The sequence below is a fragment of the Tinamus guttatus genome, unplaced genomic scaffold, assembly GCF_059628265.1.
Source record: "Tinamus guttatus ecotype Peru unplaced genomic scaffold, ASM5962826v1 Tinamus_guttatus_pri_ptg000364l, whole genome shotgun sequence".
Classification (NCBI taxonomy): Eukaryota; Metazoa; Chordata; class Aves; order Tinamiformes; family Tinamidae; genus Tinamus; species Tinamus guttatus.
The window spans coordinates 4,305,281-4,326,211 of record NW_028288898.1 but is presented as its reverse complement, the minus strand read 5'-3'; the positions used below and the strand labels follow the sequence as shown (position 1 = coordinate 4,326,211).

General features: G+C 59.6%; 1 protein-coding gene across 1 annotated transcript; it reads right to left on the bottom strand.

The window, feature by feature from the left end:
• Positions 1–2,479: 2,479 nt before the first annotated feature.
• Positions 2,480–20,315, bottom strand: DGKG (diacylglycerol kinase gamma). The gene is made up of 23 exons (XM_088530289.1): positions 20,249–20,315; positions 18,678–18,754; positions 17,001–17,166; positions 16,031–16,270; positions 15,103–15,273; positions 13,832–13,881; positions 12,985–13,059; positions 12,756–12,875; positions 10,892–11,009; positions 10,713–10,801; positions 10,359–10,475; positions 9,957–10,055; positions 9,640–9,830; positions 9,487–9,561; positions 9,297–9,382; positions 9,054–9,143; positions 8,260–8,420; positions 7,003–7,067; positions 6,180–6,270; positions 4,859–5,060; positions 2,947–3,067; positions 2,722–2,782; positions 2,480–2,581 (listed from the first exon to the last, which is right to left on the bottom strand). Exons 1-23 carry the CDS (start codon positions 20,313–20,315, stop codon positions 2,483–2,485), a joined length of 2,631 nt encoding a protein of 876 aa, XP_088386415.1. The 3' UTR covers positions 2,480–2,482.
• Positions 20,316–20,931: the final 616 nt, after the last annotated feature.

Genomic DNA, 20,931 nt, shown 5'->3' with positions numbered 1-20,931 from the left:
CTCGGCGGGGTGGGCGGGGCGGGGCGGCGGCAGCCAATGGGCGCGTCTCGATTTGCATGGAGCCTCCGCGGACGTTTTTCATTCATAAAAAAATAGCAGGGGGAAGCGGCTCGCGGGCGGGGCCGGAGCGGGGCGGGATTTAAAGGGGCCGCGGCCCGCTCGGCGCGTGGCGGGGCATGGGGCTGAAAGGAGATTTTTTGAGGAGTGGGACATGTCGGGTGGGGGTTCTCCTCCCTCCCTGTGGTCCCTCTCCCTGGACGCCTTCCCCTAGCACCTGCAGGTGAGCATGTTCTCAGCCTTGGGGCCTTGCATGGTGCAGAAAATCCTCTGCTCTTAGCCCTTGTGCTTGGTAGGGTCGTGTCTGGGGGGATCCTGCCTGAGAGCCCCCTCCTTCAGCCTCCAGGGTTACATCTCCCTGAGAAGACGCAGGCCTTGCCATCCCCATATCACTCACGGCCCAGAGGCATGTGAGCCCTTGCAGGGCTATAGCCAGCTTGGAGGACTGGCTATTAGCCTGGGACAGGGGTGCTGGGTGCGGTGGGTCTGCGGTGCCCCTACGCTCCCACCCCCTGGCATAGCTTTGCCGAGTGCCTCCATTTCCCTGACCACCCCCCACAGGGAGGTTGGCCACAGGGCCCTGCCTGGTGCTGTCCCTGCAGGGTGTGTGAGGAAACGATCCCTGGAGGATGTGGCCCCTGGCACAGCCTGGGGTGCTGCTCGGTGCCCTCGGAGCCTCCCGAGTGCTCCCCATGCCAGGAGAGGTGCCGGCTGCCCCTTTGGGACAAGCTGAAGCCCCTGGAGAGGCTGCTTGGATGGAGGAAGGGGACAGGGATGGGGTGTGGGGGGGGACAACTGGTGCCTGCTAATTTTAGAAGCTGCTCCAGAATGAAAAGCGCAGAGCCCACCCTCGCGGCCCTCCAACATCTCCAAATTTAGCCCGTTGCTGGCGGGCTCCGTTCACCACCTTTATTGGAGGGAAGCCCGCGGCGCTGGGGACGGCGAGGGCGATGCCGCCAGCGCCGCGGCCATGCAGGGCTACAGGGGGAGCGGGGAGCGCGCAGGTGCCGCGGGGGGGACGGAGGGTCGGGGCGAAGGGGCTGGCACTGGTGACGGGGGCGCCAGGCCCTTGGGTTGATGCCTTTGGGGACGCGACGGCGGCGACCCCGCCGCTCTGCCGCGGGAACCGGGGTTTCATTTCGCCGTCCACCCCGGCTGTTTTCACCTGCTGCTGCAGGGACAGCTGCCTTAGGCCTCAGCTCCTCGGCCATTTCCACTGCCCTGGGGCTGGCCCCAGCCCGGGCTTGCGCTCCTGCACTCACGTAGCCCCCCGTGCGCCTTCCCCTTGGCCTCCTCCTGGAACGGGCCCCACGTTATCCGCTCAGGCACTGTTTTCCTACCCGTGGGTGCCTGACAGGCTCGTGGCCATATTGTCCTTGCCCTGGGGAGGAGGAAAAACAGCCCCTTTGAGCAAACTCGCTGTTAATTCTGGAGTGTAATGATGGCCACTCAGGCTCTCCCACGTAGTGCTGTAAAAGGGGCATCACCAGTGCGATGGGGGACAGAGTGTTGTGACCCCAGGGCCAGCGTGGCTCCTCCTGCCAGGGGCTGCGTGCTCTGCAGCCATGGGGGCTGCAGGGAGGCTCGTGAGGGACAAACCTCCCATTCCTGTGTGGAGGGCCCAAAGGAGCTGCCTCGGAGGGAGGCTGGTTCCCTGCAGGTCGCAGAGGGGCTCTCGGCAGCCCCCATGGCCCCACAAAGGGCCCCCATGGTTGGTGTCTGCTGGAGGGGCCCTTGGTGCCTCGAGGCGCCACCCGGGCCAGGACGGGCTCTGCCGCAAGCTCAAAACCGTCCCCAAGGAGTCTGCAGAATAAATACATAAATATGAAGGTCCGGAGCAGAGGGTCGTGGGAGGATGTTCCCTCCTCGTCCCATCCTCCTCAAAGCGCTGCCTCCTCCTGTCCACCCCGAGTCCGTCCCCACGTGCTCGGGTGGTGCAACCTGCTGCAGGCCCAATGGCCTCCCCTCTTCTCCAGGGCCACCTGCCAAGGAGGCTGGGGAGGCCGGAGCTGCGGAGGTTGCTCCGAGAGCAGCGAGGCGCTGGACAAGGCAATAAGTAACGTCTGGAACGGGCTGCTTTGGTGGGCAGGAAGCCAGTGCAGCCCAAAGAAATCCAAAAACCAGGGAGGGTCCGCAGGGAGGATGGAGAAAATAATAAATAAGTGAAGCTCGCCTTGTTTTCGAGCACTTAAATAAAGGGTCAGTTCAGAGGCCACTCCATGCACTTTAGGCTGCCTCCACGGGTGCAAATGCTCGTGATGATGATGATGGTGGTGGTGGTGGAGAAGGAGCCTCCAGGAGCTCGGCAGGACGCCCCCGGTCATGCTCTGTGCCGGGACAGGTGGCTCTGGAGCAGAGGGTTCGGAGATGGGGGAGTGGAGGTGGGAATGGGGGTGGCCCTCGGTCCTGGCTTCGGCTCCTGGCCTCAGTCGCGGCTTCGGGTCCTCCGCTTGAGGAAGAAGAAGCTGCTCTTCTGCGGAGGGCCCAGCAGCATCGGCACTTGGCTTTTGTGCGTAATCTTGACCTAAAAAAAGAAGCCAAGAGCTTAATTGGCTCGTGCAATGCTTGGACATCCCCGGAATCGGGACCAGAGCGTGCGGAAGAGGAGCTCTCCTCCCGACCATCCCTGTGGCCTCGGGTCCGCTCCCGGCCCCGCGGACTCACCGTGCAAGACGGCTGCATCCAGGGCTCGCCGTCCACCTGCATGGGCAGCAGTTTGGAGGTCCTGCAAGGTGCAAAGAGAGGAGGTGCAGATGGAGGTTCCCTGCTGGAGAGGACTCCCTGGCACACAGGGACCCCGATATGACATGGTGGGACCGGGGTGAAGGAGAAGAGGTGCAGGAGAGTGTCCGGCTGTCACCGCCGGTCAGCGGGGCTGGGGACAGATACCTGATGGTGACCGACGAGCACTGGGCCAGCCTCTTGCCGGCGCTCTTGAGTCCCGTGTAGATCTGCCCCATCTCCATCGCGCCCTCCAGCCCCACCACCTCCAGGAGGTGGTCGCTGAGGTCTGCAAGAGAAAAGGAGCTGCGCTCAGCCCCCGGAAAGCCCATTTGGCAGGAGCCCAGCGCCGCAGGGATGTAAGGAGAGACGAGCTTCCCGCCAGCGGAGTCAGTGGATCGATGGCAAAACCTTTTATCTCGCCCCGCGTTGCCTTTTCCCCATCCCCTCTCTGCTCCCCAGGGACCCCGTCCTTGGCTAAGGAGCCAAGTGGCAGCTGTATTTATGCAGCGTGATGCTGGATCCTGGAAGTGGAGGCCCTGGGGATGCTGTCGGGGTGATTTTGGAGATGCTGGAGGCCGTGGGGGAAGGTGCTGGAGGAAGGGCACAGTCGCGGTGCTGCTAAAGCCACCTTGATGTCCCTTGGACATGTCACCTTGCGTTGGCCAGGGTCCTGAGATCCATCTTGCCCTCCAACTTGTCCTTGCTCTGTGTCACCCCCCTGAGGACGGTGGCACCAGAGGGCTCCGGGAAGGCCAGCAAGTGGTGGCTCCTGCAAGAAGGAGCCTTGTGGTCACCAAAGCTGGACCCCTGTCCCTGGGCTGACACGCGAGCTTGTCACCTGCAGGTCAGCCGGCTGCCAGGCGGCAGGGCTCGCTGCTCCGAAAAGTGTGCATTATTTATTTGCTTTATTTAGTCTTTGGTAAGTGCTTGAATATTGAGCGTGGTGCCAAAATGTCTCCCTCTTCAGCTGAATGCTCCTCCTCCAGTGTCTTGGTCTCCAGCTCCCCCACCGGCGACTTGCTCATTTGCTCCATTTCTCCTTCAAGGTTTGATGCCTCCCCAGGTGTTGCTCCACCTTTTCCGAGCTCTCCATACCAGTGCCGGGACACTCCTGAAGGTGGGAGGAGGATCTTGAAGCTAGGGGGATGTCCTCACCGCTCTCCAGAGGTTCCTCTGGCCTGGGGCAAAGCTGGAGATCCTGAATGGCATCTCCAGCCAGCTCCTTGCCACGGAGCTCAGCCTGCAGCTCTCCCGGGCATGTTCTTCCATGGAAAAGCTCCTTGCTTCCCAGTCTTTCTCCACACCTGCAGTCTCTGCTGGGATCTGGGTTTGCTCCGGTCAGGCTCTCCAAGGGGCTGCCATGGAGGGACGGCCGCCTGCGCACGGAGCAGGGAGCTGGGCACGAGGTGGCAGGCGGAGACGGCCACAGAGGTGACCTCTGGCACCTGAATTTTTCCTAGGAAAAGCCCTCGTGCTGATGCACCCGGATGACACCCCCACACGCGGGGCGCTGTCGGCGGTGCCTTGGAGAGGGCCACAGCAGCAGAAGCTCTTTGCAAGCGTGGTAGGACCCAGCGGGTGGGAAGAGCTCTCCTTGGCGGCCGTGCTCCATGCCAGGTGGCTCCGGAACCAGCGCATGCGGCAGCTGAGCGGCGGCTCCGGGCACAGCCGGACACCCGCTGCTGGCGGCTCTGCCACAGTCTCCTGGGGCTGCCACTGGCTTCCCGTGGTTCTCCTACGGCTCTGTCCTGGAGCACTGGCTCCCTTTTGGGATAGCGACTTGCTGCCTTGGAGGCCTTGGCACGGGCATGGTTGGGCTGCGGCATCTCAGTGGAGTTACCTGGTGAAGGACCTCCTGGTGAAGGACCATCAGAACCCAGGTTTGCCCTCGAAGCTGTTACAACCAAGCCATGGTCCCTACGAAGCCACCGAAGACCCTGCTCATCCAGACTGCTGGTGAATGCCCCCAATGCACTTTTGCTGGCTGAGCACTTTGGTCCCTGCCTCTCGCTCCACAAGAACCTCATGTCTGGAAACCCTGGCACAAAGAGCCCAGCAGGGCTCCTGCCGCGCTCACCTTGCACGCAGAGCTTGAGCTCCTTCGCGTCGGTGACCACCGTCGAGGGCAGCTTCTCGGGGCCCTTCTTGCCCAGGCGGCTGTAGCTGCGCTGCTTCTTGGTTTCGCCCCAGAGGTTGGAGCCTCCGTACATGCTGGGGATGTTGAGGACGGCGATGCCCTCCAGGGAAGCATTGCTCAGGTCCAGCAGGGTCCCGTCACACTGCCGGACACACACACACACAAGCATGAGGCTCCTATGCACGTGGAGCCTTCATCCCTCCCCCTCCTCCTCGACTCCTGCATCACCTGAGGCCTGGAGGCCAAAGGTCCAGGCTCTTTAGGGCTCCGTGTTCAAACGGGCTTCCAAGAATGATAAGCTTTGGTGACCCCCAAAAAACATCCTTTTTTTTCCCTCGTTTTCCCCCCGCTTTGGTACAGCCGAGGAATTCCCACCCGTCCATGCAGCTCCGGCCGTGCCTGCGCCGCGGTGCCGGTGCGGCACAAAGGGCCCTTTGAGCGGGGGGCAGCGGCCGGGGCGCCGGCAGCGCGTGGAAACTTGCAGCTGGGGACGGGGCGGGGGGAAAAGCCAACGCGCTTCCAAGCGCCGCGCGCTGGCGGGCACCCAATTCCCCAAACAAAACTGCCGTTTCTCCGTGGCAACGGCGGCGCTTCCGGCGGGATTAACGCTTCGCCGCCCGCCGGAGCGCGGGACGGGGCTTGCAGATGACTCCGGCTCCCCTCCTCGCTGGCAAGCGGCTCTCCCTCCCTTCCCGGCCTCGCTTCCTCGGCTCGCTCGGTCCCAAAGGAGCGGCGCCCGCGGCCTCCCGGCCTCCCAACCCACGTCACCGCTGCGGTGGCGGCCTCGGGACCCCGTCCGCATGGGACGGGGGTACAAGTTGGTGCCAAGGGATGCTCCCGACCCGGCGCTTCCTTAGCGTGCAGGCGGTGTCAGCTTGCACGCTGTGTGGCAAGCAGTGGTTTTTTTTTTTTTTTTTTTTCCTTTTTTTCCCCCTGGTCCTCCAGAATAACTCACAAAAGTGTCATTTATCCAGAGATAAGGGAAGCCGGAAGCTTGCAGAAAAGCCTGGCATAAAAACACGAGCCCCCAGTGCAAAGCGCAGGACACGGGAGCTTATAGCCACCACGGACACATCGTGGTCCCTCTGCCCTCTACTCGCCAAGGGCTGTTTCCATGTTATCCAAAGCCCGTGCAGACCCGGGCCCCATCGAGGGGGAATATTCCAGGCCTGCTCTCGGTTATGGCTGGCCACAGGTGACATCCTCCGAAGAGCTTTTGCGCCCCATCCCTGGATGCAGGCATCTTTCCTGGGACACTCACCTCCACCTCAACGTAGTCGTGGAGCTTCTTGCAGGTGGCCGCGAAGGTCTCGGACGTGCCAAATTCGAAGTACCACAGCTTGTTCTTCATCCTGGGCACGCAGAGATGGGGTGTTAGCAGCCTACTTGGGACCCCAGCCCACCAGTGGTCACCATCCAGCCCAAGTGGGCTGCAAGGTCCTTCCGAGGAGCCTTCATAATGGCAAGCAGAACCTCATGGCCACCAGGAGCAACACCGAGGGACAACGTGTGGCTCTCCTAGACCCTAGCTCCCACACAGGAGACCTGGTTACCTTTATTCTCCATGCTCTGAGGAATCCAGCATCCTTGGTGAGCACAACCAGGACTCCAGGGGCATCTTAGGGGGACGGAGGACAAGGGCTTAAAGCTTTGCAGCCCGCAGAAGTGCAGGACGGGGCTTGCAGATGACTCCTGGTCAGGGGACAGGACCTCCTCCTCAATGAAGCTGAGTGGGGCCTATTGCCCCCTGCCCAGGGCACCTTTGGGGACGGCCAGGATAGTCCTGGGGAGAATCGGGGCGCTGGGTGCAAACACGCGGCTCCGGCGGCTGCTGTCATGCCGTTCGTATGAACTTCAAGGGAATCCTGAGCTAGCCGTAACCTGTTTCCCTGCTTGGCCCTCACTGGGTAGCTTGTTCCTGCTAGCCCTGGAATCCGGCGCTAATTATAAAGCATGAATGAACTTAATTTGGTGCCTTTCCACGCGCCAGCAGCCTGACATGCTGCAGAAGCGCCCGCATCGCAGCCTGCAGGAGTGTCCCTGGCCGCGCCGGGGCCGTCCTTGTCCCTCGTCCTTGTCCTTACCTGCTGTTGAACTTCTCTGGGTGCTTTTCTCTCATCATGTGGAAGCGGTGGGCGATGGAGGCGTCCTGGGGGGAGAGGGTGATACCCATCACCGTGGGTATCACAAGGCAGCTGAGCTCAGAAGTCACCTCTGGGCATCATCTAGACCAACCCCCGCTGCTCAAACAGGGTCACCTGGAGCACATTGCCCAGGGCCAGGTGGCAGAAACCACCACCCAAGGTCCCGCTGGCTGAGGCTGAGGGTGGCCTCCCTCTCTGGGCACAAGAGACGATGGAGAAGGGTGAGCAGAGGGATGTGCAGGGACCCATCCAGGTTGGCTGTGGGTGCTGGGGGACTTGTGGTTCCCTGGAGAGCAGCCGCAATTCAAGGGCTCTCCAGGGGCTCATTAAGCAAGACCTAATTGGTGATGTTGGCCCCAGACAGGGAGCAGCTCCACTGAGCCTTCCGGCACCAGCGCAGTGGGATACAGCCCCTCTGGGAGCACCAGCAAACAGAGCATGGGACAGGGATGGGGGGTGTCTTTGCACGCCCTGCGTTGGGCATCCCTGCCAGGGACTGTGAACAGTTGATGCATGCACATGCATTTAGTTGTTGTTTTGGCAAATGCAATAAAAATGGGAAAAATTATATTTGTGCTGAGACTGAGGAAGCTCGGAAATGTGAGCAAGGAAGAGCAGGGATGCGGCTCTTCTCATGCTCGGATGGAGGGTTTAACCATGTGCTTGAAGGGCTTTTATCTCCTCAAGGAAGACAAGCAGCCTGGCTGTGCTCAGGGAGGGTTATCTTGAGACTCACTCTGAGACCTCTCAGAGGAGATAACAATAGAAACTAGGGGCCAAAAGCGGCCCTCAGGTCGATGGCATCCTCCAAACACACCAATTTGTGCTATGTCACTTTAGCGCCTTCAGGGCAGCTGTGATTTTTTCCCCCCAGCTGTGACTTTTCCTCCGCAAATCCCTGGTGTTGCATGGGTCGGAGGGTTGATGGATGCAGAAGATGCCTCGTGTGCCCCATGGGGCTCATAGCTTTGCCACGGTTGCTTTGGGTGCAGCTGTTTGCACATCTGGCCCCGTGCAGGAAGCCCCAGCAAAGCAGCAAGGAGGGTTTCACAAAGCTGGGCCAGACCTTGCATGGCCTCGGCTGGTTTGGACACTGGTTGCTGGCCCTGCTGGCCTCCAGCTCAAATTTGTGTCCTCCCTCGTAGTGCCTCCCTTGTCGTCTTCTGGCTGCTCGCTAGCCGGTCCCCAGGTACTCACCACCCCTATCGAGAAGTAGTTGTTGATGATGCTGTACGGGACAGGGTCCCCTTGGGCCTCTTTGTCACTGGGGATGACATCTATCTGCCAGCGGTCCAGCATCACTTCAGTGCTGTGCTCGATGTCCTTCAGCACTTTCATCAGGTTGCCTCCCTCATAACCTGTGTGGGAAGAGAAGACGCGTGTCCCTGTGTGAGGAAAGAGCTGAGCAGCGTTCGGAGTGTCCTCGTCAGCCAAGATGTCCCTGAGATGTGAGGGACCTCAGGGTGCTCTGGAGCCTGGGGTGGATTGAGGTGGCTTTCCCTCTCCTGTGTCCCACCTCGTCACCAAATGGGGGGAGTGGGGTCCTCCCGTGGGGTGTCCATCCCGTCCCCATCGCCGGCTGCCCACGTGCAGGGAGGTGCTGGGCCAGCAGGCTACGGTTCAACTTGGAAGACGCTGCATTCCAGGGTCATTCCCACCTCCTCCTCCAGAAGGAAAGGCCAGGGCCCCAGCTCAGCTGCCAGGGACACCCTGGCACCTGGGCAGATGCAGGCGGGAGCAGGTGACAACTCCGGGTGACCGAGGAGGCCTCTGGGTGAGGCCTGGAAAACCAGGTCCCCTGCGGTGTCCTCAGTGGCCCTGGGGTCTGCAGACCCGATGTGAGGGGGGGGATGCACAGTGGGACATGTCCCAGCAATGGGACCCGCGTGGCTGGAAGGACACCCGCAGGGCCATCCACTCCTCCCCGGCGGGGCTAATTCCCCATGGAATTCCCCATGGCCAGCCCGTGCCCGCGGTGCCTTCGGCCTCACCTCCTCCCCAGCGCAGGCACCTGGCGAGGTCGTTGCCGGTCCCCAGCGGCAGGACGGCCACCGGCGGGTGCTTCAGCAGGTTGGCCTTGTCTGCAGCCCAAGGAGGACGGCGGGTTAGGGGCTGCCCTCGACAGGCTTGGCCCGTATCGCCCATCCCCTGCTCCTCTCGATGTCCCTCCCCTGGCAGCAGCCCCACGGCGAGGGGACACCTGCCCCAAACGGCACCGCTGGCTCCTCACTCACCAATACAGTCCAATATCCAGCCCACGGTGCCGTCCCCTCCGCAAGCCAGGATGCGGAAATCGGGGGTGTCCCGGAAAAAACTCAGCCTGGGAGAGGCAAGAAGGAAGGAAAAAGGGAGCTGAGGGGCGAGCGGGATGGGGCGAAGGGGGACAGGGCGGACGGACTGAGAGCCGTGATGGCAGCTCCATACCCCGGAGCGGGCCCTCCGCGGTCCAGGTTGTACACTTGCCGGGGGTTGAGCAGGTAGTGGAATTTCCGGAGGACCCTATGGAATGAGAGGCCGAGTGAGGGGCCGCCCGGCGCAGACCCCGTGGGGCCGCTCCTCCGGGGGCGGCTCGCGTACCTCTCTCCCTGCCTTCCTCCGCTCTTGGGGTTCACGAACACGAGCAGGGGGTGCGTGCCGGGCCGGGCGCTGATCTGCAGCCCTTGCCCGTCCGCCGCCACCCCCGCGTTCAGCTTGAAGGGGTTGTTGTCCTCGGGGCTGGTGCTGGCGGGAGAGTCGCTCTCCGATTTCCTGGAATGGGACTGCCTGTCCTGCGGGGAACAGGGGAAGGGGGCCATGAAAACCATGGGGAAGAGGCACCCCAAAACCAGCAGCCCCACGCGACGATGCTCCGGCACGCAGGGCATTGTGCTGCTCCGGGCATCTGCGGGACTTACCAGCACCACGGGGCAGATGTAGGACGGCAGCAGGATGTGGTCCCGCAAGGGGCCCCCGTCGCACTCGGGCTTCACGTGCGAGGCACATTTGTTGTGAAGCTGGAAGGGGGCAGCATGGAGGGCATGGGAAGTGGTTGATGTGATGGCACCCAGTTCTGGTGCCCTGCAGTGCCACCCCCGTGGGCTCTCCTGGGATGTCCTGGGCTGCTCTTGCAAGCAGGACCCAGCCCCAGCATTCCAAAGGGATGGGGTTGTCACTCATCAGCCACCCTGTCCCCAATGCTGAGCCCAACACTGCCCAATTTGCAAAGTGACCCTCTCCTTCACCAATACGGGGTGATGGGCACTGCGGGTGGCAGGGATGTCCCCGTGTCCCCCAAGCTCACGGCCCCACATACTCACAGTGATTTGGCACCAGACGCAGTGCAGGCCGGTGATGCCCTGGTAGCACTTGATGCTCTTGTGGCACCGGTCACACTTGACGGGGGAATTGCCCTCGATCCAGGTGTGCTGCATCACCTGCAAGGAACGGGAGGAAAATGCAGCCACCCAGGACTGCGTCTGGGGATCCAGGCTGGGGGACTGGGGACACGGGTCCCCCACGGTGCTGGGGCTCTGCAGACCAGGAGCAACCTGCAGCAACTGTCTCGGGGCCTTGGGGGACATCCTGGGGAGAAACACCACGTGGGACCCCTTGGGATGCCCACCCGGTACCGTTAGATGAGCTGGGGAGAAACCCCCCGTCCTCCTACTTACATTCGTGTTTCTCTTGGATTTCACGTAGGTGCTGATGCACGAGGCGATGTCTTTGGACACGCACCTCTCGTGGACAGTGTATTTACAGACTGCGGCAGAAAAGAGCAGAAAACCAGAGGCTGGCGTGACCCCCCGAGCTGCGCTGCCCGCGGGCGGTTGGCCACGGGGACCCGACTCACAGGAGCAGCAGAGGCCCTGCTTGCGCACGCCCAGCAGCATGGTGCGGCAGAAGTTGCAGTAGGCCGGTTTCTTGAAGTGCTTCAGCCTCCAGGCGTGCTGCCCGTCGTCCTTCACGTTCTGCGGGGCGCAAGAGCCAGCGTCATTCCCATGTCCGGGGCCCAAGTCAAGTCATCCTGATAGTTTTACCTGCTTTTTTGCTCTATAAGCCCTCCCCAAAAAATCCTGGCATGGAGAATCCGCTCTGGGCCTCCTCCTGCTCCCCTGGTGTCACCAGGGCAGACCACATCCTGACAGGATGCCCAGCCAGCAGCTTTGGGGGAAGGGGTACCTTTTTGCTGCCTCTTTCTCCATGCCTGGGACCAAATGCCCATTTCCAACAGCAAACCTCACTGGCACCTCTAGCCCCCTGGGTTAGCATCTCAGATGCGGGCCCTGAAATTTGCTATAGCAAAGCAGAATCCACCCAGGCTGTCGCCTTCATCCCTTGTTAACGGGATGAAAGGTTATTCAGGACACAGCTATGCAGGCAGATGTCCCAAGCCCAGTTTGGTACCTAGGGATGGAGCAGAGGTGTCAGACCAGGTAGCTAAAGGCTATTGAACCCCCCTGGACTGGTGCTACCAGCACCCCAGCCAAGCTCTCTGGGTGGATGCCCTTTTGCCCCTGAGCAAGGATTTGCTTCGGGAAGGATTCATCCTGCCTAGCCTGGTTATAAGCCAAGGAAATGCAGGCCTGGGATGGACGGCAGGTGATGGGGGTTCTCTGCCCTCTCCTTCCAAACCCCACGTCCTCCCCGAAACGCCGCTTCGCTTGTCACCAGTGCCTGACCTCAGCTGCCCGAGGACATCGCTCCGCTAATGAATCTGCAGCCACAGAGGATCCTGCCTGTAATTACAGCCACTCAGAGCCACTCTTGGCTGCTCCTAGCAACTTCCAAGATGTTTTGGGCACTCAGCTCATGGGATCGGTTACAGGACGAACCACAGCACCTCGGTAGGAGATGCAAGAAACCTGGGATCCTTACCCAGCATGGAGCTTCTCTTTCTTGGGGACATGTCCTCTGCCTGAACACAGCTAACCAAGATCAGAAGAGTCACTTAAAATTCCTTGGCGGCTTGAGCTTTGCTGCTGGAAAATCCCCTCACAAGCCTCTCCATGGAAAGCAGATACCAGAATGGGCAACAGGGACAGAAAATACATGGAGCTTCCTTTGCCAGGGGACATCAGATAGGTGGGATTTGGAGGGCCCTTAATGAAATGATGCTTGGTGGAAGGAAAAGGACCCGTGGAAGTGAGGAGAGATCAAAATTGCCTTAACTTTGCTCTTCAAAGTTCACCCCAGGAGAGGGAGCTAGCACCTTAGCATCTTCCTTTTGGAATAAATCTTCATCGTACTGAAGTACACTAAGATACCACGCAGTAAATCCGGCCTGAGCATCACAGCCACTAATATACCCCAGCCAGAAAAAAGGGGGTTGCAAAGACTTTTAGGGTGCCTGGCCCTTGGGCAGGAAGGAGGTTGGGGTGTCTGCGCGGGGCGGGAGCCGGTGCCGTGGCCGGAGAGCGGTGCGCAGCCGCGCGGAGAGGCCGTGTTATCGAGCGCAGGGTGCCCTCCCGCGGCTCCTGTGAGCGCTCCTTGCCTTCTAGCCCATCTCTTGTCCCTCTTGCCCTCCTGGCAGCTTTGCTGCTGCCTCCAGGAGCCCTTTTGCTACACTGAGGCCTTTCTCCCACGTGTTCCCAAAGTAACAGCCCAGCAGCACATAGCTTGGAGATGTTGGGAGCCGGAGGTGGCCCAGGACCCCTGTAGCTCCCGCTGGAGCCATCCCGGTAGGAGACACCCAGTTTTCCAGTGCCAGCACTCACCGTCTCCATGCCCAAGAGGACCAGCAAGGGGATGGTGGTCATGCCGCCCCGGATCCATTCCTCCAGCGTCACGTTCCCATCGTGGTCGTAGTCTATCTCCTCCATCATGGCTTTCAAGATCTAGAGGACGGAAAAGATGCTCTTACACAGCGCCCCTGAACCCAGGTCCCGGCACGGGGCCGACGGACCCTCGCGTCCCCCCTGCCCTTTGGCAGCTCCAGCCACTCACCGGCTTCAGCTCCGTGGAGTCCCACTCCAGGTACTCAGCCACATGCACCATCTGGTTGATGATACGATCCAGCTCCTGAGCACAGCAGGGAAACTGAGTCAGGTGGGATGGGGTCCCTACCCCACTCCCAGCCTTAGCAGCATGTCCAGCCCCAAGACTATAGATATATACATGCAAGGCTGTCCTGGTCCCAACCCTACCCAGCCTAAGGGTGAGACAGCAGCACTCCAATTCTTGGTGGGAAGCCTCATTCCTCACTGAAAACCTGCCAGAAAATCCACGTTGTTTTTCCATTTTTCTCTTTTCACTAGAAAAATCTGTTCTGGCACAACAGATTTTTGTTTGCAAGGGGTTTCAAGGAAAATACACACGTCGACAAAAAGAAAACATGTTTTCTTGAGCAAGAAAAATGCCTTTCCTGGAATACTGAAACACGATTTCACATTAGCTTTTTGTCTTGGGTGAATTTTTTGTAGCTGTTGCTGGATGATACCTCCAGCATGCCAGTCTGGCATAGCCAGGAAATGCTGTTCCCTTCTTCCTACATTATTATTATTATTATTATATCGCCATTTAGTTCTGACTGCTGTGGCCTCGGTCCCCCATTGATCACCATGTTGCCCGTCTGTATAGCAAGGGAACAGCCTGAATCATTGTCTCAGTGGAGACATTTTCATCTGTAGAAGATAATTTTGGAGCTCCCGTTTTCCCAGTCAATTCTGGTGCTGCCTTTACAGTGACATGAAGAATTGGGAATTTTAAGCCCATTTGGAAACTGGGATTTGGGGGTGGATTTCACCCCAAACGGAGCCACTTTACCAGGCCTTGTCCTGGCGGTAAAGCTTACCGAGCTGTCCAGGAGGCCATTTCCATCCGTGTCATAAAGGCGAAACATAACTGTGGGAAGAAGGAGTTTTGGGTTAGGGTAGGACCTCAGCCCTGGATCTGGGCTGGGCTTTGCGACCCCCACACAGCGAATGCCTTGGCTACCTAAAGGCTCCATCACGGCAGGTGACGTAGCCAGTGTCCCACGTCTCAGGTGGCCGGGGCAGCTCCTCAGCCCCTGGTACTTCCCTGAGCATTCCGAAACCCCTTGGGCTCACAGCATCCCGTGGAGGCTCTGCTGGAGGGACCACACGCGTGTCCCATCCTGTCCTCCACCCTGAGCACCCCAGGAAGGACAAGGACAGTGACGCCAAGGAAGCAAATCTCTACCAGGGCACAGGCGGACAAAAATGAAGGTTTGATGTCCTCTGGGAGCCCCTCTACCAGACAAGGATGCCGGCAGGTGGGATCAGAGGAGCAACTAAGAATGGCATCCAATCATCTCGATACAGCCCTATCCAGAAGCCGGGGATGGATTCCCCGAGTGGTTTTAGCATTTAATCACTAAAAGGCAAAATGAACAGGCAAAGACACAAAAGTCTTTTGCATGGAGAGGATGTGGGCTATGATGGGCATAGGGCAACCAGGTTGCCAGGCTTTCTCCAGGATCATTCCCAGCTCCGTCTCATGCCCAAGGCTCCCGGTTACAACTCTGGCACACAGAGCAGGTGCCACCAGTTTATGCCTTGCCCACAGCCCAGCTTATCCTGGTGACACTCGAGGCTCTCATGTTCAAGGCATTCCCATTCAACCGCATCCTCAGAGTATTCGTTGTTGGTACCTTAGGGCATCAGTAACGTAGGAAATAAAACAGGACAGGAGGAAAAGAAATCAGAAACTGAGAAGCCTAAATTCTGCCCACATGTTACTGCATGTTACCGCATTCATCCACTGGCTCTGGGCTGCGCCGGCCTCCTTGCAAAGCCGTCCCGGGGAGCTGAGCGGAGGATGATTCAGGTTCATATCACATCCCACCCGTGCAGTGACTAAGGTTTGGGATAATCTGAGCACTTCTCCTGATTTCAGCGTCTGAAACCCCCGAGGTTTTGAGTCAACCTCACTCTGGTCTCTAGAGAAATGGCTGGCTCACAGCCTTCCCTGCATCAGCTATTGGCCATGACATAATCAATTAATTAAAAGGCTTTGACCGTCGTGTCTGAACTGATCCACTGTTGTGATCAGCAGCAAATACTGACATTTCACCGTGTTTTCTTGCCCCACAGCTACACTCACATTCCAGCTTGTCTTCTGCCCGTCCCCTCTCCAGCAGCGAGAGGTAGCAGACGATGTCCTTCAGGTAGACCACCTGAGCCAGGGGTGCCGGGGGATGCGGAGCGGCAGCTCGCAGGGAGTTGTGGCTCTTCCGGAGGCTGAAGGGCAACCTCTTCTCCAAGCTCTTTGAGCCTGCAGGGATGGAGAGGAGAATCAAGGCCCAGCATGTCAGACCTGTCAGAGGAGGTCTTTGGGACCAACTCCAGCTTGGCGCTAGCATGGATGGAGCTGGGAGCACAAAGACGGGGGATGCAGGGACATCTCTTAGGGCTGTTCCGCTCGAGATGGGCAAAACGAAGATGCCCAGGACTTGGCGCCCTTGCGAGAGAAGGGACGCGTAGGCGGCACGAGGAGCCGCAGCGGTTCTCCACGAGGACGTGCCCACTCGGAGCGCTGCTCCGGAGCGCAGCGCGGACGGCGGCGCGGCAGCTCGCGGCGCACGCCAGCACGGCCCACGCTCGCGGCAGCCTGGGCTGACTTCAGACGCCGGCAGATGGCTCCTCCTGGCAGCCCCGTGCACGGCTCCTGTCGCCGGTGGCTGGCAGGAGCTTGGCGCGCGGCGGCGGTGACTCACTTCATTAATCCCCCTCTCCCCGCGCGCCTGCCAGGTAATTAAGACATTGACCGGCGGTGGCTCTGTGGGACAGGAGCAAGTGGCTTGAGCCGTGAGCAAAGGTGTCAAGAAGCCAAGGAGCCCACCGCATGGAGAGGTCACTGCTGCTGCCCCAAGGACCTGAGAGGGCCAAGTTGCTTCTTAGCAGCTTGGAAAACCAGCAACCTTAACACGGGCACCCCAGGAAGCTCACACTGCCCAGGATACCCTTCCCAAAGGGTAGGGAACCTTTGGCAGGCCTGAGGAGCCCGAGGGGCCGCATCCCATTGTGCTCACCTGGTGACTGAGGGCTGAGCAGCGAGCCGGAGGAGATCTTGGAAGACCCTGAGGAGTTGTGAGCAGATAGGGTGCCAGCGGTGGATTTCTGCGAGGATGACCTGGACCAGCTGGGAGAGGCATTGGCTATTGATGCTGGGGTCAGGGATGCTGGCTGTGGCTCCACTGCATGGCCATGGGAGCTCTTGGCCTCAGGAGTGTGGCGTCCCAAGGCGCTTAGAAGCGTTTTCCCATTGATCCCTGCAAAGCCAACATGCTCCCGTGGGGCAGAGTGACACCACCCCACAGGTCCCTTCCCCCGGCAATGCAGGCTCTCTCTGCTACCCCTTCTGCCAGGGGACTCCCACCCTCCTGCCTGGTCCCAGCGGTTCCTGGTGGCACCGATGTCCTCTGGGCATGGACCACCACTCATCCCTGAGGCTGGGAGGACATGGTCCTCTGCGTTAGCCTGTGGACTAGGAGCCCAAGCTGCTTCCCTGTGGGCTGCTTGCCCTAGCAAGAGTCCCCTGGCCTAGGTGGAGATGGGCACTCAAGTCACCATCAGCATAGGGTACCCGTGACAAGGGCGCAGGCCACCTCAGTCTGGATGGAAATGCTGGCATTAAGCGACTTTGGATCCGAACACGTGGAGGAGATGGAGGGATAAAAGCAATGAAGCTCCTTAGTCCTTCCTCCATTGGGCAAAGTCCTGCCCTCCCCAGCGGAGCTTTTTGAGGATGGAAGCAGGTGGAGCCAGGCCCAGGGAGCCTGTCTGTGAGCAGTGGCAGGCACTTGAGACAGGACAGCGTTGGGCTGTGCCCTTTGGGCCTGGCTCTGGTGCCACCAGCCCCAGGGCGCTGCCCTGAGCTCGCAGTGCCCTCTGCGCCCTGCATCACCGTGGTGGCACCTCACAGACCGTGACGGGGCCCAGCAGGGCCACCAGAGCACGCGGCCCACCGCAGGGACAACCCGCATGCCCGGCGATGCTCACCCAGCGCGTTGGGTGGTGACACACCGGGGCTCTGGCGCTGGGCCTCGGTGGACGCTGGGCTTATCTTGCGCTTGAAGGACATGAAGAGATGTTGGCAGAGCTCCTCAGGCACGTCCACCTCCAGGTAGGTCTTCATGAAGAGATAAAAGCCCTCATAGTCGATAGGCTGGGGAGCGGGACAGAGGAGACGCAGGAGGGCATCAGGAGATGGTGGAGGACAGCAGAGCCACCAGCATGCCCGGGGACACTGCCAGGTCCTCCTCCCTTCCCCTCTGCATGGGACAGCCTTCACTGTCCTCCCAACAAGGAGGCCTCAGGCCCTCTTTAGTCCTCCTGAGGCTGGAGGAGAGGCCACCAGCCTCAGGTCCCCCACTGGCTTGTGACACCCGCGGAGTTTTGTCTTGGTGCCCCCTTATGGACCTGGGGGTTCTGAAGCTGAAGGCCACTGACTGAGGAGGGCTGATGGTTATTGATTTATGGCAAAATAAGGAGAAAATAAAGGTGTTTATATGGCATATCAGGCTATTTTGGGGGTGGAGAAGAGAAAGGATGCAGGAGCTCGAGAGCCCTCTCCAGCTGAAATCGGGATGTGCTCCTGCCGTGCACTGAGTCGGGCTTTGAAGGCATCCAGACCCCGCAGAGAGGGAGGAGACGTGTCCTGGGTTAAGGCCACGAAGCAGCGGGACCCACCAGCCCCCCTCAAGCCTCGTGACTATCGTCCTCCCAGCCTCCTCCTTGCCCCCGCTTGAAGCCCCAGCTCCGATTGCGGATTTTGCTGCTCTCCCCCTTCTCACGCAGCTCCCTCCTGCATCAAGAAATCTCCTTCCTGACATTCCCCGGAGCACCAGCTGGCATCCTCCAGCCAGGACCCCACCGTGCACTTGAATAGTCGGGGAGCTTTGGCTGCCCCTCCTTCCTGGCTACAGCCCACTGATTTTTCCCGTTTCACCTCGTTTCTAGTGATTAGGGCCCTGGTGAAAGGCTCTGTCGTGCTGGCACTCTAATAGGTCTCTCTAAAAAGCACCGATTAGGAAAAAAAAATAACCCTAGCTTTCCTTCGGCGAGGGCTACAAGGAACAGAGCCTGCCCACATCCCCACTTTGGAAATGCCAAAAGAACTTGCTTTGGGGGAAGCAAAGATGCTCTTGGGGGAGCAAAGAGGTAGCTCTTGCTAAGGAACAAGAGATGATGCCCCCTTCCTGGCAAAGAGAGGCTCCAAAACGCTCACAGGGATACAGGGTGGCAAAACGGCTCAGGAGTCTCCAGCACACTGGGGTTCGCCAGGACTGCAGTCCCGGATGGGTTGGAGCCCATGTGGAAGTGGGAGAGGAGGCTGCTCGCCGGGATGCTTCAACCTCCCTCCCCAAAACGCAGGGCAAGCCCTGCTTGGCATCGCCACATCAGTGGGGTGGCCGGGGAGGAGTTTGGCTGTGGAGGTGCTGCTGAGTCTCTAACGTGGTGTGGAGGAGCGTCTTCCCCAGCCCTGGGGCAACACAGAGCCGCGGGGAGAGGCTGGGCAGCAGACAGACAGGTTGCTGGGGTAAGACCTGCCTTCTCGGGGTGCTTTTATCTCCAGGAGCTGGGCTGGCTTGGGGGAAGCAGGAGGCTCCCAGGAGCATCTGCTCTTGTGATGCGGCTGAGGAGGCAAAGGAGAAGCTGGAGAAGAAAGCGCCTTACCTGCTCTGGGTTGTACCTGGCAAGGACGCCGTCCCCATGGAACTCCTCCAGGACATCCTTGAGCTTCTTGGTGGAGTCTGGGGAGACAAAGGCAGGGCCCTGAGCACGGCATTGGTGAGCTCAGCTTGCCATGAGATCACTGGACATGGAGATGAGTTGACCTGACGATACAAAACCTCTGGAACAGCCTGGTCCCCCTCCATTGCTAGGAAGAGGTCACCCCTGCGCTGCTTTCCTCCCCCTGGTCTGCACAGCTCTACCCACAAATAGTGATTTTTCCATGTATTTCCCTGACTGAGCACTGTCAGGGCTAGAATGGTGGTAGGGTCCATAGTCCTTCAGTAGCTGGGAAGTAAGAAAAAAGTGGAAAAAAAATCAAGAAGAGGAAGAAATTTAAGCTCTAATGTTCATTCTCAGACCACCAGGTCTGTCCCAAAGGCCATTTAAAATGTTCACTAATATTCTGTTAATTAGTGTTAATTTTTCCTCTCCAAAGGGGGACTCTTGCTGCCTCCCGTTTTTTGCAGCTCTCTGCTGGGGATGGGGATTAATAACCAGAGCTGAAGCTCAGCGCTGGACCAGGAGCATCCAGGATGTTGGCCCATAGGAAGGGCCCAACCACCCCAATCAGGGCCTGCTTTTAACCTAGGTTGGGGTTAGTCAAGTTTTGAGCATCTGCAACGATGGAGACCCCCTAATTCTCTAGTCCTGGTGCCTGTGCCTGACCACCCTCCTGGGGAGGAGATTTGTTCTTACAAACAGTAGGAATCTCCTGTGTGGCCACTTGTGTCCATCACCGCTCGTCCTTTCACTACGTGATCTTTTGAGAAATGCCTGTCAAAATCTTTCCTGAAACTCCCTCGGGATAGCTGATGAGAGCACCAGCTACCCCTCTTCACCTTCCTTTCTCCAGGCCGAGCCGACTCTCATGGAATCCAACCTTCCAAGCAACCCCTCCCATAATTGTTCTGGTCTATCCTTGTGTCTCCTAGAGAGAAGAGCCCAAAATTGACCACGGAAATCCACATGTGGCAGCACAGTAAGTGCCAAGTGCTGGGGAAGAACCACATCCCTCAGTCTGCCAGCCACACACCAGGTCCCCATCCCTTTTCCTACGGCTGTCTCCCAACCTGGCCCTGCTGCATGGGTTCAATCAACGTCTTTGCTGAACGCCACAAAAACTGTAGCTCAAATCAAAGTGCTCCAAAGAAGCCAGGGAAAACACCGAGTCGGGGAGGGATAAGGCTAAGGCTGTCACAGAAGAACCATCCCTCAAAACGCCTCCATTTCCTGGATGAGCCCTGCATGGATCATAGAAGGACGGCTGTGCGGTGCCTGGAGATGGGAAGCATATCTGCAGCTTCCCAGTGTGCCATTTGGACCAGCTCCTTCTCCAACAGCCCTCCGGAAGGCCCAGCTGGGAGGGCTTTCCTGGAGCAGCGGGGCTAGAGCCAGGCAGCGACGGATGCTCCGTGAGCATTCCTGCCCACGGCCCCCGCTCGCTCCGCCTGGGATGCGAGTCCCGACATCCCGGCCGGGGCATTCCCACCCCGGGATCCCGGGATACTCACAGTCGCTGTACTGCTGGAGCTGGGCGAACTCCGCAGGGCTGAGCGAGATCCAGCCGCCATCGCTCATGGTTCGCTCGGCCGCCCGCCCGCCGGCGGCGCGGAGGCTCCTCGGCCGCCGCCGTCACGTCCGCGCCGCGAGGGGGGCCACGGGCTCTCGTCCTGCAGGCGCCGGCCCCGCGGCTCTCGCGGGCAGCGGATCCATGGGCTTCACCGCAGCCGGAGCATCTGCGGTGGCGTTCACCTCCCTGCAACGGCGGGGGGAGAAACGGGGACACATGAGGCTGCTGCTTGTCCCATGGCTGTCGTCACCCGGGGACAAGCACTACCAGGGCAGCGAGATGGCCCAAGGCACCTGACTGTCCCCAAGGGCCACGAGAGCCCTGCGAGACTCTCCCCTTGCTGGGACCCAGCTCATCACAGCTGCTTTGGCTCTGGTCCCAGTTCCCAGCATCCAGAGGACACGGCTTAAGAAAGGCTATGGGCTTTTCTCTTGCCAACCGTGAAAAAGGTAAATGCCGCAAAACAAAAGTCTCCATCATGCTCATGGAGACCACCTGGAGCTCACTGAGATGAACCATGTGGTTCATCTGGGATGGGATGGGAGCTGAGGCTTCATCAGGTTAGGTGGAATGGCACTGCCAGGTGTTTCTGGTCTTTCCCACTGCGTTCCCTCTCCCACACCT